This window comes from Polypterus senegalus, chromosome 9 (genome assembly GCF_016835505.1).
Source record: "Polypterus senegalus isolate Bchr_013 chromosome 9, ASM1683550v1, whole genome shotgun sequence".
Taxonomy (NCBI): Eukaryota; Metazoa; Chordata; class Cladistia; order Polypteriformes; family Polypteridae; genus Polypterus; species Polypterus senegalus.
In genome coordinates this window covers 42,874,681-42,894,208 of record NC_053162.1, presented here as the reverse complement: position 1 = coordinate 42,894,208, position 19,528 = coordinate 42,874,681, and the positions used below count along the sequence as shown (strand labels likewise).

Sequence of the window (19,528 nt, the reverse complement as noted above, 5' to 3'; positions counted from 1 at the left end):
GGTTCAAGGATTTCATCTCGATACCTTATGGCAGTCAGAGCACCATTTCCTACGCAGTAGATGTCTGTGCGTCCCTCCATGGATATGCCTCCCCAGACCATCACTGACCCACCACCAAACCTGTCATGTTGAACGACGTTGCAGGCAGCATATCGTTCTCCTTGTCTTCTCCAGACTCTTTCACGCCTATCACAGCTGCTCAGGGTGAACCTGCTCTCGCCTGTAAAAGTACACGGCGCAAGTGGTGAACTTGCCAATTCTGGTGTTCTTGAGCAAATGCCAGTCGAGCTCCACGGTGCTGGGCAGTGAGCACAGGGCCCACTACAGGACGCCGGGCCCTCAGGCCATCTTCATGAAGTCTGTTCCTGATTGTTTGGGTAGAGACATTCACACCAGTGGCCCTCTGGAGGTCATTCTGTAGGGCACGAGCAGTGCTCAGCCTGTTCCGCCTTGCACAAAGGAGCAGGTATCGGTCCTGCTGATGGGTTGAGGACCTTCTACGGCCCTGTCCAGCTCTCCGAGAATAACAGCCAGTCTCCTGAAATCTCCTCCATGTTCTGGAGATTGTGCTGGGAGACACATTAAACCTTCTTGCTGCAGCACATGTGGATGTGCCATCCTGGAGAAGTTGGACAACCTGTGCAACTTCTGTAGGGTTAAGGAATCGCCTCATACTGCCAGTAGAGATGATTACTCAAGCCAAAACTAGCACGAGTGGAAAACCAGCCAAAAAGATCAAGAGGGAGAAACTTGAAATGACCTCCACATGTAAAACCAGTCCTGTTTTGAGGGTTTTCTAATTGTTGCCACTTTAGTGCACCTGTCGTTAAGTCCATGAACACCAATACAGCTGAAAGTGATTAACAATGACCTCAGCTGCTTAACCAACCAGAAAATTATCAGACAGGTTTAATTGATTTCATGCCAGGCCCAATAAAAAAAGTGTTCCTTTAATTTTTGTGAGCAGTGTGTGTATATATATATATATATATATATATATATATATATTATATATATATATATATATATATATATATATAGGTAGATAGCTACAAGTGTCCTTGTTCGACAGTTGCACAGGCACTGTTATAACAGAGTGCTGCTTTTACCATTTTGTAAACTATCTCTCTCTTTTTATATATCATTAGGTGTCTGAAGTAACCTCAGAAGGCAAATGCCGTCTGTCTGTGGGGGGATGGTTTCATGGTAGCTCAGTTGAAAGACCTCCCCGCTACATAGAACCAGTGCTGCCTCGGAATCCACATCTTCAACGAGATGTAAGTAAATCGGAAAAGGAAAAATGTATGAGGGGTGTTGTATCCAGCAGGGGGTGCTAGCTCCCTTGTTGGAATAAGTTCTTTTGTAATTGTGGCATGTTACATAACCCGAAACTATATACATGTATATATAATATAAAAAGGTGATACCCCTCCCTTAGTGATACAGTGGTAAAAATATATATACAGTATATATTCAACAAGTGGACAAATAAATGTAACACATTTTTACAGACTAAAAGATATTAACAACTACTAGATCAGGGGTGGCAAACTCCAGCCCTGGAGTGCCACAGTGCCTGCAGGTTTTCATTCTAACCATCTTCTTTATTAGTTTTTGCTACTTATTAGCTTCTTTTGTCTTAATTTTAATTAACTTGATTCAAGCCCCTTAGTTGTTTCTTTTTCTTTAATTAACTGCCAAACAATAATGAGACATAAAACAAGGTGCCACATGACCATGTCACCCGTGCCCATCACGCAATATCTGAAAATAAAGAAAGGTAAAGGTCGCAGTGAGGTTGATCTCTCAGGTCCCCAAAACATTTTGACAATGTTCTTAGGAAAAACAGAAAATCAAGTTGGAGAGTTGGAAAGAGTTGGAAATGTCTGTTGTGTCAGAATGAGAGCAGCAACAAGCCATAGAATTAAATAACGAATTTAATTAACAGCAAGAATTGGCTTCTCATTTAAGATACTGGTTGGAGTGAAATTAATTGGAGTTTGAAGCCCCAATTTAGCTGGTCAACTGTTGACTTGTTTCACATTTGATTTCTGTTTGGCTGTCATTTAATGAAGAAAATAATTAATTCAGAGCACTGAATCCTTTAAAACAGGGCTATTAAAATGAAGGGTAAAGAAGTTAATTAGCAGTGAAAACTGATCCCTGATTAGGAAATGGCTAGAATGAAAATCTGCAGCCACTGCGGCACTCCAGAACTGGAGTTTGCCACCCCTGTACTAGATATTAACTAGGTATTAATTACAACTACTACTTGGGTTTGGTTAATGCCTTCTGTTCAGTACTGCTCTGTATTAAGCACTTTCAGAAAATGGATGGATGGGTGGATGAATTATAAGTAGCATTGCCCTATTCAAATTCAGTGGGTCCCTTCTTTCCATGTAATAGACAACTCATGACTTGGTCACAGATGATTTTTAACATAACATCATATTTGTACAGTATCTTATCTCTTAAATCCAATAAGGGGGACCTCAGTGTAGACTGCAAGTATTACTATGTATATTAAAGAAATTGTTAGTGCATTTACACACTTTGCACTTACCACACCCAATTTTAAAGTTTCTTTCTAGTTCTTAAGCATGGACAAATCACAATGTGTGAATCAACTTTTTTTTAAAGAAGCAATTCATTTCTTTAAAAATATAAATAAGGAATACATTAAATTGTGGGGACCATGCAGGTGACCTCACAGCACTTTACATGGACCATGGGGAGCCACTTAAACCAACACAAATGTATGGCATCTACATGGATGATGTGACGGCAGCCATTCCGTGCCAGTATGTTCATCACACATTAGCTATTGCTGGTGAAGTGGTGAGAGAGATAGTTACCCAGTTAGAGACAGGGAGCATTAGGAGCTAGCATGGGCAAGGCTGTGGTGGGCAATTTAGTCAGTACTTCAGGAGACATTCCACTCTTTTTGAAGGATGCCCATGGAACTTTTATGACCACATAGCACAGTGCCCCAGTGACTGCACTGAGGAACTGGGATCCTCATACAGACCACAGGTTAAGACGTCCCCTCCTGGCCTCACCAACACCTCTTCCAGCAGCAACCAAAGCTGTTCTTAGATGATTTAACTATAGGTACATGACCGTTTCTGAAGTGCTGGTGGTTATATACCAAAATGTGAGTTTCGGTGTTGACTTCAAGCCACAGCAAGGCAGTTGTTATTATTTAGTCTGACAAACCTACTTGTGAAATCTAGCAAGCTTGGTAAAGCACTATGGCCATTAGTTTTCCAACATCTTGCCATTTTATTAATTAATTCTGCTGACTTTTTGACTTAACTTTCACCTCTTTAGTTCGTATCACTTTGCTTTCATTATGTGTTAACTTGTCACCTTGTATTTTTCTCTGTAGGAATCCTTATTGAATACATGGATAAATGCCCAGTATCTGGACATGTCCTTCCAGGCACAAGTGCAGGAGGAGTTTGAAGAAACATCTGAAATCTTGCTAAAAGACTTCCTCCAGGTAATTAAATTCTTCATGATCCTGTCAGCTTTGCTGTTGATGTTAAGCCTTAATCCTCAGAGTAAACAACTGAACTCACAGTAAGTAACATGATGAACACATTTGTGCCATATTACTAAATAATGTGCTTATATTTGCAAGTGCTCCAGGGAAATCCACAAGAGACTGAGCATTAGTATACATGATGAAAGCTGTTTATCTAATTTACTATTACCTTCAAGCACAGAAAGATAACTAGGAAAGTTTTAAAATCAATTTGAAAGATTGTATTTTTATTCTGCAGCATTGAAGGCACTATGGCAATACTGTTGTCTCATCTGTGTAGAGCACACATTCTTCACGTGTTTTTGTGGGATGTTTATTTTCTTGGTTTTTTTTTTTAATAAATATCCTAATGGATCAGTTTTATTAAATTCTGTGGAAGTCATTCAAGGATCATTACTAAATCTAATTCTGGCAACTTTTTCATACATTTGTCTTTAAGGAATACAATATGTGTCATTTTGTTGGTATGATTTTAAACTCCCATCACGGAAAGGTGTATCAAATTTAAGAGTGGAGATGGAGTTGGGCTGGATGGGCCACTTCAGTATTTTAATTCAATACGCTTAAAGCTGACCAATGATTTTGAACTTTTATTATAATGTTATATGTCTCTTTAGTGCCATATCATGTGATTTTTCATTTTATAACTCAAAGTACAGTGGTGAGCAGTTGTGTTTTTTGTTTTTTAGCCAGAACAGTATAAGATGGTGTCAGAAGCTCTGAAGGAATCCAAAATCAGATGGAATCAGATAGGACCTCCAAATAAAAGGTAATTGCTTTAGTATAAGCAATTAGTTTAACGCCTTATAGGAAAGTGGAGTCAAATCACTCCTCGTTTTTTGATCTAAATAAACATTTTTGAGGGTTTGCTACAGTGCAAAAATGTCCAACAACTAAGCTGTATTACATTAAACCAGAAGCTTAAATATGAGTCCCACCAGAAGTATTACACTACTGATGAAGAAATGTAAAAAAATCCATTAGTTTGACTTCCTGGCACATTCATTTTGAAGAAAGTTTGAAATTTTGCTCAGCTTCTGTTACCCTTGAGCTTTTTGGATTTAACAATTACACTATTTTTACTTTGCTTTTCATAATGTCACTTATCTTACTTAAAACTTTTATTATCATCTTCTGATTACAATTGGAATTGCTTTGTCCTGTCTGTAAAATTCCGTATCACATTTTGTTTCTCATGGTAATTAGTTTCTTCTTTCCAACAAAAGCCTTAGTTTAATGTTTATTCATTTCCCAAACAGGATATTTAACACTTACTTCTACAATTACTGAGAACCACATAAGTTTTCCTCTCATGTAGAACAAAGTATGTTGCACAGCCTTTTGTTTCTCAGCATGACATGTAGTCTGACACTTTGCTGTTTTACTTGTTTCATACTAAATCGTACATACACTAAACTCAAATTTGACTAGAATCCAGAAGAGTTTCATTTAGTGGTTTTATTTTGAATTTTAACCCTTTTATTTATGATAAGAATGTTTAGATGTGTTTTTTTTTTCTTTCAGGTGCTACTCTCAGGCTGATGAAGCCTCCCTGCCAGAATGTGTGAGACAGTGTTGGGAGCTACTTGCCTCAGAGGCCTTCTTCCTGCTGCTGTCCAACTTCACTGGCCTCAAGCTGCACTTTCTTGCTCCCTCTGGTGGTGGTGATGATGATGATGATAATGATGATGAAGAAGAGGAAGAAGAAAAAGGAGGGAAAGGTGAAAAAACTGGAGAGGTAGACGTTTGTGAGACCATAAATGCTGGCCCCTCCCTGAAAGGTAGGAAAAGTGATGGAATAATGTATCATGGCAAATGTGAACACCATATTTCTCACACCTTAGTCTCCTTAAGTATACTTTCTGTCTGCATTTGCAAATTGTCATTAAGTGCAGCATTTGCAACAACATTATGCTCAATGTTTATTTTCCCATTACAACCAGAACAGTGGCATTCTTATTGACCCTTGTTTCAGTGACAAATATAAAGTGAAATAGATAAATGATAACAGTAACATATTAACCAACATCGTCTGGACTTAAAAGAACTGTACAAAAGTGTGCTAAAAGTTACAACGAATGGAGAGTTATTGACAAATCCTGATGTTATGAGATAGCAGTTAGATGAACATGATGCTTCTTCCATTCAGGACTTCAGCTCATTCAGGTTTTTGAACCCCCTGGTTCAATGTTCAATGCTGTTTGCCAGACTGTAGGGCCTTTTTCTTCTAGAGTGGTGGGCATTCTGTAATATGGCAGAGGCTTAATTATGGCAGTGATTTGAATAGCTCTTCTCAGCTAGTAGTCCAAAGTTATGATTTGTTTTAGCAGTGTCAAAACCCTTCCAATGACTTTTTTTATCCTTTGTGGTTGTGTTACTCTGTTACATTGGTAAAGACACCAGGCAGGAAAACTGAAATACAGCAATACTGGAATAAATATCAAACATTTTCATTTCATCTATTTCACATTTCCTCAGACACATGAAAGTGAAGGCATTCTTCAGTTGGTGACTCTTTTCACTGTCTTGTAATATACCAAGTCATTGTGACTGTGGTAGCTTGGTCCTAAAACACAGGTTTCTGATAAGAAAAATTCTGCAAAAGCTAATACTACCAAATCTATGGGAATGGATTGTATTGTACATGGTAAAACACATAATCCAAACGGGCATTCCAGAGTAGTCGGGCTACAGAACATTACACTGAAAAGAAAAAAAAAAACGCTCGCTGCACTTTTGCTTAGGACCAACTAGTATGACTCAAAAGCTTTATTTTTCAACATATATGCATTCATTTATTGAACTAGCTTAAAAAAAAACTGTTCCTGAGCGTAGCTTGGGAGCATTACGTGCAAGACAGGAGGAAACCCTTGATGGAATGTCAGCCCATAACGGAGATTTGCATACTCACACACCTAACCAGAATCACGTATGCTGAGCTAAAATAGAGTCACCCGTTCAACTAATCTACACATCCTTAGACTGTGCAAAGAGAATTTTATTTGGAGAAAGCTCTACAAACACAAGACTAGGATTCAGACCCACCCACTTGTCTGGTGTTGCGTGACTGCACTGTTTCCCATTAATAATATTCTAAGCTTAAAATATCATGCTATGTATATTTACTATGCATACATATATATATATATATATATATACTAGCAGAATACCAGGCTTACAGGAGAAGTAGTGTGTTAAAGTGTGAAAAAGAAAAGGAAAAATTTTAAAAAAACGTAACATGGTTGTTAATGTAATTGTTTTGTCATTGATATGAGTGTTGTTCTCATATCCATCTATATATATATATATCTATCTATCTATATATATATATATATATATATATATATATATATATATATATATATATATATATATATATATATATATATATATATATATATATATACCTAAGCAGGAGAGTAGTGTGTTAAAGAAGGAATGAGAAAGAAAAGGAAACATTTTGAAAATAACGTAACATGATTGTCAATGTACTGTAATTGTTTTGTCACTGTTATGAGTGTTGCTGTCATATATATATATAGCAAAATACCCGCCTGCCGGAGAAGTAATGTGTTAAAGAAGTAATGAAAAGAAAAGAAACATTTTAATAATAACGTAACATGATTGACATTGTCATGAGTGTTGCTGTCATATATATGCCTGCCTAAATAAGTCACCTCGCTTTGCTCTTACTTTTTACCGTTCATTTAATCATGGCTAGTGGCGGAAAAATTATAAAATGGAAGGAGGATGGCTTTACCAAAACAATTATTGATGGCGAATCGATTATTCATAAAGCTTGAATTGGTGATCTGTTTTCTGTGTTAACCTCATATTTTTCATACTTCTTCTCAAACTAAGGTGGTGCGAGGGTAAAATGAATCGGGATGCGCTTGATCAATGTAATCGGTGTACCAGGAAATCATGCATTGACAAAAGCTCCCCTTTGCTTGTAATGCAAAGTGTGATTAAATGCATTATTTTTTAACGCGTTATGGAGCTAATGCATCGAAGCTTCTCAGCTGTGCTTGTGCTAAGAAAAGAAAAGATTTTAAAAATAACGTAACACGATTGTCAATGTGACCTTTTGTAAGTAGTGCCTGGAGGATTCAGTGTGGAGAATCTCTAGAGACAGCGTGTGTATTAACTTGTGGATTTTTCTGTGAGTATTTGGTGGCAGTCTGACGAAGTTGCTTCGAAGACGGCGTTAGCGTGGAGCTCAGCTCAGAGCGAAATGAGATGAATGGGAGGGAGATGATGACGTGACTCCCCCACCCGCCTTTAATTGTCAATCCCCACAAACACAGTTTCTCAGAATTTGCATAAGCACACCCCTTCACCTACAATTTTAACTTAGTTACAAAGTGATCAAAACTCTCGTTTATATCCTGCGTCCTCTCATTATACTTGTATCCCGCATTACCTGTGGGCATGTGAAACGCCAACGGTAGCCTGTCTATGAACTTAATTTAAAGTTTAGGTTTACACCTTGCTTTCTTTCCGAGGTAGCAGCACTCATGAATATGGTAGTATATGTCACTCGCTCGCCTCTTATTGTTTCGCTGCCTTCTCAATTATATAATGCATGTTTTCTTAAGTGCTTTTTGGAGGTCTTCCTGGTTTTCTACGCACTGCGTTGACAGTCAGTTCACGTGATTACGTGGGAGGCGTGATGATGTCACACGAAACTCCGCCCCCACGTCTTTCCAGCTCAACTCCATTACTGTTAATGGAGAAAAATACCTTCCAGTTATGACCATTAGGCGTAGAATTTCGAAATGAAACCTGCCCAACTTTTGTAAGTAAGCTGTAAGGAATGAGCCTGCCAAATTTCAGCCTTCTACCTACACGGGAAGTTGGAGAATTAGTGATGAGTCAGTGAGTGAGTGAGTGAGGGCTTTGCCTTTTATTAGTATAGATATATATATATATACTAATACGGTGTTTGACCCCCTTTCGCCTTCAGAACTGCCTTAATTCTACATGGCATTGATTCAACAAGGTGCTGAAAGCATTCTTTAGAAATGTTGGCCCATATTGATAGGATAGCATCTTGCAGTTGATGGAGATTTGTGGGATGCACATCCAGGGCACGAAGCTCCCGTTCCACCACATCCCAAAGATGCTCTATTCCGTTGAGATCTGGTGACTGTGGGGGCCATTTTAGTACAGTGAACTCATTGTCATGTTCAAGAAACCAATTTGAAATGATTCAAGCTTTGTGACATGGTGCATTATCCTGCTGGAAGTAGCCATCAGAGGATGGGTTAATGGTGGTCATGAAGGGATGGACATGGTCAGAAACAATGCTCAGGTAGCCCGTGGCATTTAAACGATGCCCAATTGGCACTAAGGGGCCTAAAGTGTGCCAAGAAAATATCCCCCACACCATTACACCACCACCAGCCTGCACAGCGGTAACAAGGCATGATGGATCCATATTCTCATTCTGTTTACGCCAAATTCTGACTCTACCATTTGAATGTCTCAACAGAAATCGAGACTCATCAGACCAGGCAACATTTTTCCAGTCTTCAACTGTCCAATTTTGGTGAGCCTGTGCTAATTGTAGCCTCTTTTTCCTATTTGTAGTGGAGATGAGTGGTACCCGGTGGGGTCTTCTGCTGTTGTAGCCCATCCGCCTCAAGGTTGTGCGTGTTGTGGCTTCACAAATGCTTTGCTGCATACCTCGGTTGTAACGCAGTGGTTATTTCAGTCAAAGTTGCTCTTCTATCAGCTTGAATCAGTCGGCCCATTCTCCTCTGACCTCTAGCATCAACAAGGCATTTTCGCCCACAGGACTGCCGCATACTGGATGTTTTTCCCTTTTCACACCATTCTTTGTAAACCCTAGAAATGGTTGTGCGTGAAAATCCCAGTAACTGAGCAGATTGTGAAATACTCAGACCGGCCCGTCTGGCACCAACAACCATGCCACGCTCAAAATTGCTTAAATCACCTTTCTTTCTTATTCTGACATTCAGTTTGGGGTTCAGGAGATTGTCTTGACCAGGACCACACCCCTAAATGCATTGAAGCAACTGCCATGTGATTGGTTGATTAGATAATTGCATCAATGAGAAATTGAACAGGTGTTCCTAATAATCCTTTAGGTGAGTGTGTGTATATATATATATATATATATGTGTGTGTGTGTGTGTCTAAGATAATAAGGTTCTAAATGATTTAAGTCAGTATTAGAAATTAGAACCATAATTTGGAAATGTGTCTTTGTGACAGGCGTGTCTGTGTTCCGGGGGAGCAACCATGGGCAACTCAGTATCTTCCCCGGGACGCTTGGTGGCAGCCTCCGTGGCCAGCGGTGATGCCTCAACCTCCCACAGGGCTCCATAGGAGATGGAGTCCTCAACAGACCGTTTGGGAGTTGGGGTGGCCGCTGCATGGATTCCACAGCCCAGCTGGACAACTCTTTAGCTCCACCCGGAAGTGCAATTGGAACCAGGTGGTCAAGCGCCTGGAACACTTCTAGGTGGGCTATAAAAGGGGCCAGCCACCACCACTCAGTAGCCAGAATCGGGAAGAAGAGGACGAGGTATCCAAGGAGGAGTGGTGGTGCCAAATGGGAGTATATTTGTGGTTTGTGTTACTGTGCTTGGGACTGTGTTAGGCCTGTGGGGTTCACGGGGTAGACGTGCCCCACAGGTGAAGAAAATAATCTTTTGTGTTCTGTATACACGTGCCTCAGTGTGAATCTGTGCCGGGTCGGGCGCCTATATAGCTCCTTATTTCACAGTCTTAAATGCTTCAGGTGATTTCAGAGCTGTGGCTTTGTAGTGATAAACACTACTTCAATTTTCCCTTCTAGAACCAAGCACTCCTGGGTGCAGGGGAGAGCTACAACGCTGGCAGCACGGCAACTACACACTCATCCATGACACTGACCCTGGAAATACTGAGTTTGCCTTGGACTTGCTCCTTTACTTCAACTGTGAAGGTATCAGATGTGTATTGATTTGCTGGCTTATGCATTAATATTACAAAATTTAGAGAAGTATTGCATGTTTCATATTATGAATATTGTACCCTTTTCAAACAAATTATTGAATAAAATTAATATCTTACTTGTATATCTGACCAATTTGAAGCACATCACTGCTTTTCCAGAGACATGACAAACAAGAATGTATTAAAATACAATACTTGACTTATTTAATAGAAAAAATATTTTGTATCCCTGTTTTCGTAGTAATGGTTCAGTGACAATTCCTATTCTATACTTTTAACAATTATCTTCTTAATCCTTTTCAGAATAACAAGCTCTAAGCTTAAACTAATTTTGTCTATAATATAAATGACATCAGGTTGTTTTCATCAATTTAATCTTGAACTTAAATTAATTGAACAGTTATTAATAAACATATGTCCCATAATAGTAAGATAATTAGCAAAAATATATTTGGTAATTTTTTCTGAATATAACATGTGTTCTTTTGAAAATTAGTTATACCAAGGTCTCCAACTTGTTTTCTGGAAAGCTGCAGTGTTTTCAGGTTTTCATTCCATCTGTTTCCTTAATCAGTAGTTAGTTGCTGCTGCTCATTGAACACGATTTGTTGGATTAATTTTTATTAAGTCATTTTGTAATATTCCAAAACCTAATTGGGTAATTTTTCATTTTGCCAGATACCTGTTAACAATAAATACTTGAGTTATTCAAGGTCAATAAGCAATTGATTAAATAAAAAATGTTAGAAATAACCTGATGTGTGAGACTGAGCACTAATTTAGGGGCCTCAAACACAATTTTCAGAGTGCTGTAATGACTTAAGATTTTCTCTCAAGCCATTTTAATGATCCGAAGCCAGTTCTTGCTGTTAATGATATACAGTATTTTACTTTGTTTAATGTATGGCTTGGAAGTCCAAAGTAGCAGGATAACCATGTGTGTACAGAATACAGTGAAATTCATATTTGTAAGTAGCATTAAAGCAACATAAAACACATCTTCACTATCCAGCATTGCAGTAAACAAGAGTGCATTAAAATACATAATTTTAATATTATTTAATAGACACAAAAATTGGCTTACCTGATGTACTACTTTCTTTGGTTTCTATGCTCACATTACCTGATATCTTGTGGAAAAACACTAAGGAAAAACTCCATTAGAGTTTGCACTTAGTACTTAAGGCCAAAATTTAAGTCACAAATTAGACCTAATATTCATACATCTGTGGTTCTAAAATGTGATCCTATTGTGACTCCCACCAGGCTGTTTTTTTTCCTATTTTTAAATGTGTATCCATGTTATTTCACATGTAGAACTGTCTAGTTTGTTATTTTTACTGCATACATATGATCCTTTTAACAGCAATAATTGGATACAAATTAAGATAGTGGTTGGAATATAAACCTCGAGCCACTGCAGCCTTCCAAACTCTGAGTTTGAGACCACTAATTTGTACCAGTCAAGGTTACACATTACTCTTCTTCAGCTTTATCTGAAATAATACAGATAACCACGTTGTAAAGCGCATAACTGCCATTTCCTCACTGCGCTGGCACCTAGTTTACGGTGTGGATTTTTTTGGATATTCTGGTTTATTCCAGTTTGTTATGGTTAACTTATTAGTAATGAAATGTGTTTGGCCATATGTATCAGTGTGTTCTGCAATATAGTGGTGTCTTGTCTCGGACTGGTTTCCGGCTTTTGTCTCATGTAGTCTGCTCTACCCATGATATTGTGAATAAAGAAATCTGTGTAAGAAATGGATGGATAACTGTAGTGACCCCAACTGGATTAAGATTCTTACACACATTAGATGATACCATTTACATTTTATTCTTTTGTGCTTAACACCACCACCTATAGAAATGTATTACTGTATATGGTGATTTAAAGTAGTATGTGAAGTCTTTGTGCTTCATGATTCTGTTAGAATTCAAACTCCTACTTGTTTCAGAAGGTGTGTACTGCCACCTAGTGTCCTAATGGAATGTACATGTCTCAAGTACTGTATAGGCCTTCAGTGAGCGAGTGTCCTGCTGATTGTTTGCAAAAAAAATCATCCATTCATACATTACTGATCTTACTTCTGAAAGGGGACTGGACTTTATACTTAAGTCTAAATTTGGAGGCACAGGTGCATCTCAACATGGCATTAAGTAGTCTTTAAGGAATAACAGTATGGGAGATGCAGTGATGTAATACTTAGCACTGCAGTCTCACTGCTCAAGAGTCCTGGGTTTGAATCCGAGCCTCAGCTAGGTGTCTGTGTAGGGTCTCGATCATTAGGGTAAGTGGCAATTCTAAACCGACTCCATTAGAGTGGAGTGTGTGTTTGTGTGCTAGTCTGGCATCATGGATTGATTCTTGTCTTGTACCCGGCATTAACAGAAGTGTCTCTGGCCCCTGCCGTCCTCAATTGAGTTTAATGTGTATAATACCACAAATCAATGGAATCTGGCAATAAAGTTATCAATATTTAAAATAAAAGACAGTTTTTGAGTCTATAACGGCAAGGCGTGAACAAGAAGCCCGGCTCAATTCTGGTTTTCATACGGTAATTGTTTTATTGAATTTTAGAATGGAAGACAACATTTGGAGGATTTACATCTTACATTGCACGTGATGAGGATGAGGAAGTAAGTGCTATTTACTCTTAATTTTATCTTGTAACCTACCAGAGCATGTGGCATTAGCCCTGATGTTAGTGGTGTCAGTTTACCTGCCCGAGTTTTAGGAGTTCGGCTTCTTCAGTATTTAATTTCCAAGCAACAATAGAGGGATGAGCAATAGTTCTGTAAATAAAGCTCTCAACTCGCCCATCAGTCTTCAACACATATGACTTATGATCTAAAGCTTCTTGAATGACTGCAAGAATTAGCAGCTAAAATGAAGTCCCTGCACAAGTTTGGAAGGAATGTAGAGCACAGCTGCTCCTCCTCCAAATCAAAGAAGCCAATTTAGATGGTCTGGGTAAATTCCGAGGACGGATACTTGTAATGAGAGGTATGCTGAAAGGAGAATACCCATGGTATGCTGCATCCAACATGGAAGTTCTTCATGGTAGTTGTACAAAGTTTCTAGGGACCAAGCAGCCATGACTTCCCAGTATACAGTATATCTTAAGTGAACCAGAAGAAGTAAGTGAAAGTTAGTGCCAAGTGTGGTTTCATCGGTTTAAATGAAAACAGAGCTAGGCTTCTTCTTTTTCTAGAATACTTAAACATGACAATATTTGCCTTGAGGTACCTGCCTGTGCACATTTGTAGTTCTGTAGTGGAGAATGGTGGAGAATTTCCTTGTAACCCACTGACTTTCCAGTGTAGCTCAGGATTACTCTTCTGATTGCTCAAATTCTGTCATGTTGTCTTATTCTTCTTTTGCAGCTCCTTACTGTCTACCCGGAAAGCAATTCACTTGCATTAATCTACAGAGATAAGGAGACGCTGAAGTTTGTTAAACACATCAATAATCACAGTGTAGATCATCAGAAAACAACGGAAAATGTGAGAGATTTTTATGATTTCTCATTTGTTTACTATGAATAAAGAATTACCTAAAGCTTGTATTTCCTTTCTTTCTGTATTTTATGAGGTGCTCATTTGTCATTAGAGTGATATTATTATTTTGAAAATGAAAGAAAATGACACGTGAGGTTAACAGAATGGTTTATGCTTTAGTGTCAAAAGTCTAACCCTGTGCAACCACTGCAACTTGTGTTAGAAATAAATATGTTACTTATGTTTGAAAGGATGTGAAGTCATTCCTTAAATCGCTAGAACAAATGTACTAAGAATTTGTACAATATTTTCTTGTCATGTTTATAATTAATATTATACATTAATAGTATTAATTATATAATTAATATTACAAATTATATAATTAATTTGTAATATGAAAATATAAAAAGTTAACTATTCATGTTACATGTTTAATAAACCTTCTTCAGGTGCACAAACCTGCAGATTTTATGATGTAATGAAAAAGAAGGGCTATTTGTATTACCACCTGGTAGTGAATTTGGAGCAATTTAGAGATTATGTCATGGAAGACCACTAACTGGAAAAAGGTACCAAAAATTCTGTCGTCTTTACAGGCTTGTTTTTTGTCTCGCGATTAATATTCACAGTGCTTACACAGTATTACTGGGCTTATCATAATGTCTCACTTTCACTATATTTGAGCTCAGTTCAGTTAAACTAGCCTGAAGACAATGCATTTTTAGCATAGAAAATACAGGTGTTGTCACATAACTGTATTTAGGTTTGTTTTTTTTTATAAATTATGGACATGCTCAGAAGCTTTAAGTTTCATTTAGTGGGTTTGTTCGCATATACCAAACCATTTTTGTTTTTTTTCGTATTTACTTTGGAGACAAATAACTAGTTTTCTTATAGCTTACAGTTTCCCCTAGGCACAGACACTGGAGCCATGCCCTTAGGAGTGGCCTAGCAAGATCTTTGGTGAATTTTCCCAGGTGTGCTTAACACTGCAGACCTGGCTTAGTTTGAGGGGATTTGTTGGCAGAAAAAATACTAAAATATAGAAATGCATCCTTGTTTTTCTAATATCTTGGAAGAAATCCCATCCTATTGTTGATAGATACTTGCAAGTTATGACCCTTTCTATAATATATTTACACAACACTACACACCAAAGTCCCAGTATTGCACACAACTAAAAACTAGACAGGAATGGCACAATAAATAATAATAAGAGAAAGTGCTGTATGCTGCATTAAATTAGAAGTAAAAATACTTAATCAGCCATTACTCTAAAGTCAGTTGTTAAGCCAGTTCTGAAATTGTGTGTTTCCGGTCAAGTGCATGCTCATGACTTTGGAAATGTCTTCAGCCGACAATATGGATGTGACAGGGCTTGATTTGCTTGTGTGGCATAGTGATTAATGATTTGCACTGGAAACCATGAATCTGTGGGTTCAAATCCCACAGCTGACTCGTTGTGATGATGAGCAACATTGTTTACCTGCTTGTGTTCTAATTGGAATAAAATGCAATGGATTGTATTTCAAATGTAAGTTCTCTTGAATAAAGGCGTCGGCCATCCATCCATCCTCTTCCGCTTATCCGGGGTCGGGTCGCGGGGGTAGCAGCTTAAGCAGAGAGGCCCAGACATCCCTCTCCCCTGCCACTTCTTCCAGCTCTTCCGGAGAATCCCAATGCTCCCAGGCCAGCCGGGAGACATAGTCCCTCCAGCGTGTCCTGGGTCTTCCCCGGGGCCTCCTCCCGGTTGCACGTACCTGGAACACCTCACCTGGGAGGCGTCCAGGATGCATCCTGATCTGATGCCCGAGCCACCTCATCTGACTCCTCTCAATGCGGAGGAGCAGCGGCTCTACTCTGAGCCCCTCCCGGATGACTGAGCTTCTCACCCTATCTTTAAGGGAAAGCCCAGACACCCTGCGGAGGAAACTCATTTCAGCCGCTTGTATTCGCGATCTCGTTCTTTCGGTCACTACCCATAGCTCATGACCATAGGTGAGGGTAGGAACATAGATCGACTGGTAAATTGAGAGCTTTGCCTTACAGCTCAGCTCCTTTTTCACCACGACAGACCGATGCAGAGCCCGCATCACTGCAGATGGCGCACCGATCCGCCTGTCGATCTCACGGCCCATTCTTCCCTCACTTGTGAACAAGACCCTGAGATACTTGAACTCCTCCACTTGGGGCAGGATCTCTCCCCAACCCTGAGAGGGCACTCCACCCTTTTCCGGCTGAGGACCATGGTCTCAGATTTGGAGGTGCTGATTCTCATCCCAGCCGCTTCACACTCAGCTGCGAACCGATCCAGAGAGAGCTGAAGATCACGGCCTGATGAAGCAAACAGGACAACATCATCTGCAAAAAGCAGTGACCCAATCCTGAGTCCACCAAACCGACCCCTTCAACACCCTGGCTGCGCCTAGAAATTCTGTACATAAAAGTTATGAACAGAATTAGTGACAAAGGGCAGCCCTGGCGGAGTCCAACTCTCACTGGAAACGGACTTGACTTACTGTCGGCAATGCGGACCAAGCTCTGACACCGGTTGTACAGGACCGAACAGCTCTTATCAGGGGTCCGTACCCCATACTCCCGAGCACCCCCACAGGATTCCCGAGGGACACGGTCGAATGCCTTTTCCAAGTCCACAAAACACATGTAGACCGGTTGGGCAAACTCCCATGCACCCTCCAGGATTCTGCTAAGGGTGTAGAGCTGGTCCACTGTTCCGCGACCAGGACGAAAACCACACTGTTCCTCCTGAATCCGAGGTTCGACTATCCGACGGACCCTCCTCTCCAGAACCCCGAATAGACTTTTCCAGGGAGGCTGAGGAGTGTGATCCCTCTATAGTTGGAACACACCCTCCGTCCCCTTTTAAAGAGGGGGACCACCACCCCGGTCTGCCAATCCAGAGGCACTGTCCCTGATGTCCATGCGATGTTGCAGAGACGTGTCAACCAAGACAGTCCTACAACATCCAGAGCCTTAAGGAACTCCGGTGTATCTCATCCACCCCCGGGGCCCTGCCACCAAGGAGTTTTTTGACCACATCGGTGACTTCAGTCCCAGAGATGGGAGAGCCCACCTCAGAGTCCCCAGGCTCTGCTTCCTCATTGGAAGGCATGTTAGTGGGATTGAGGAGGTCTTCAAGTACTCCCCCACCGACCACAACGCCCCGAAGTCGAGGTCAGCAGCGCACCATCCCCACCATATACGGTGTTGACACTGCACTGGTTCCCCCTCCTAAGATGTCGAACGGTGGACCAGAATCTCCTCGAAGCCGTCCAAAGTCGCTCTCCATGGCCTTTCCAAACTCCTCCCATGCCCGAGTTTTGCCTCAGCAACAACCGAAGCCGCATTCCGCTTGGCCTGCCGGTACCTATCAGCTGCCTCCAGAGACCCACAGGACAAAAAGGTCCTATAGGACTCCTTCTTCAGCTTGACGGCATCCCTCACCGCCGGTGTCCATCAACAATAGAGGCACGGAACATGGCCCATTCGAACTCAATGTCCCCCACCTCCCTCGGGACATGGTTGAAGTTCTGCCGGAGGTGGGAGTTGAAGCTACTTCTGACAGGGGACTCTGCCAGCCGTTCCCAGCAGACCCTCACAACATGTTTGGGCCTACCAAGTCTGACCGGCATCTTCCCCCACCATCGAAGCCAACTCATCACCAGGTGGTGATCAGTTGACAGCTCCGCCCTCTCTTCACCCGAGTGTCCAAGACATATGGCCGCAAGTCCGACGACACGACCACAAAGTTGATCATCGAACTGAGGCCTAGGGTGTCCTGGTGCCAAGTGCACATATGAACACCCTTATGCTTGAACATGGTGTTCGTTATGGACAATCCGTGACGAGCACAGAAGTCCAATAACAAAACACCGCTCGGGTTCAGATCAGGGGGGCCATTGCTCCCAATCACGCCCTTCCAGGTCTCACTGTCATTGCCCACGTGAGCATTGAAGTCTCCCAGCAAAATGAGGGAATCCCCAAAAGATATGCCCTCTAGCACCCCCTCCAGAGACTCCAAAAAGGGTGGATACTCCAAACTGCTGTTCAGAGCATACGCACAAACAACAGTCAGGACCCTTCCCCCCACCCTAAGGCGGAGGGAGGCCACCCTCTCGTCCACCGGGGTAAACCCCAATGCACAGGCTCCAAGTTGGGGGGCAAGTTGGGGGGCGCCTCTCACCGGGGGCAACTCCAGAGTGGTAGAGAGTCCAGCCCCTCTCAAGGAGATTGGTTCCAGAGTCCAAGCTGTGCGTCGAGGTGAGTCCGACTATATCTAGCTGGAACCTCTCGACCTCGTGCACTAACTCAGGCTCCTTCCCCTTCAGAGAGGTGACATTCCACGTCCCAAGAGCCAGTTTCTGTAGCCGAGGATCAGACCGCCAAGGTCCCTGCCTTCGGCCACCACCCAACTCACACTGTACCCAACCTCCTTGGCCCCTCCCATAGGTGGTGAGCCCATGGGAAGGAGGACCCACGTTACCTCTTCAGGCTGTGCTTGGCCGAGCCCCATGGGTGCAGGCCCGGCCACCAGGCGCTCGCCATCGAGCCTCACCTCCAGGCCTGGCTCCAGAGGGCGGGGCAAGGGAAAACGTCGTCCAAGGTTTTTGTTCTTCATCGGAGGTTTGTTGAACCACTCTTTGTCTCATCCCTCACCTAGGACCAGTTTGCCTTGGTGGTTCTACCAGGGCATAAAGCCCCGGACAACATAGCTCCTAGGATCATTGGGACATGCAAACCCCTCCACCACGATAAGGTGACGGTTCAAGGAGGGGAAGGCGTCAGCCAAATAAGTAAATGCAAGTGTATAATTTGGTAGAGAGCCGTTTAACCCCTGTCGAGAAATACTATATTTTTAACTAAGAATTAAAATATCAGAATCACTTTTATTCACCAGTACGTAATGTACAGGAATTTGATTTGTTGGATTTGGAGCTGCTTATAACATAACACAATGTCAATATATGAATAACATAAATAGCATAATTAAAAAAAAAAGAAAAAACATTATACAAGATTGCAGAAGAGTGCAGTTATAAAGAAGATGTGCAAGTGAAAGTGTGAGTGTATACTGTGTATGTACATACGCTGTAAACAAACACCTTCATGCAGTGTATGACAGAACACATGGACTGCAAAGAAGACAGGCTGATTTACTGGTTTGAGAGGGCTATGGCTCTGGGAAAGAAACTGTTCAGGTGTATGTTACTTTTAGTTTTAATTGACCTGAAGCATCTACCAGAGCAGAGTTTTTGGAGCAAGTGATGAGCTGGGTGAAACGAGTCCATGGTGATCCTTGGTTAGTGACACGAGATGTATACAGGTCTGCAGCAGGTGGAAGAGCACAGGCAAGTATTTTCCCAGCAGACCTCGCAACACTCTGCAGTTTATTTTTGGAGTATGCCATTGCTGAACCAACCGAGTCAATAATAGAGAATGTAATCACACTTTCAGTTATGGCTTTGTAAAATTGTACTAGGATTGGCTTGGAAA

At 41.1% G+C, this 19,528-nt stretch overlaps 1 protein-coding gene across 1 annotated transcript in view; it reads left to right on the top strand.

Annotated features, from left to right (window-relative positions):
• Positions 1 to 14,082, top strand: part of ogfod1 (2-oxoglutarate and iron-dependent oxygenase domain containing 1) — a 31,641-nt gene extending 17,559 nt beyond the window's left edge. The window contains exons 7-13 of the mRNA XM_039763013.1: positions 1,149 to 1,277; positions 3,389 to 3,502; positions 4,237 to 4,316; positions 5,072 to 5,328; positions 10,374 to 10,502; positions 13,095 to 13,153; positions 13,901 to 14,082. Coding sequence (XP_039618947.1) covers positions 1,149 to 1,277; positions 3,389 to 3,502; positions 4,237 to 4,316; positions 5,072 to 5,328; positions 10,374 to 10,502; positions 13,095 to 13,153; positions 13,901 to 14,062 — 930 coding nt within the window. The 3' untranslated portion in view covers positions 14,063 to 14,082. The remainder of the gene's footprint in view (positions 1 to 1,148; positions 1,278 to 3,388; positions 3,503 to 4,236; positions 4,317 to 5,071; positions 5,329 to 10,373; positions 10,503 to 13,094; positions 13,154 to 13,900) is intronic.
• Positions 14,083 to 19,528: the final 5,446 nt, after the last annotated feature.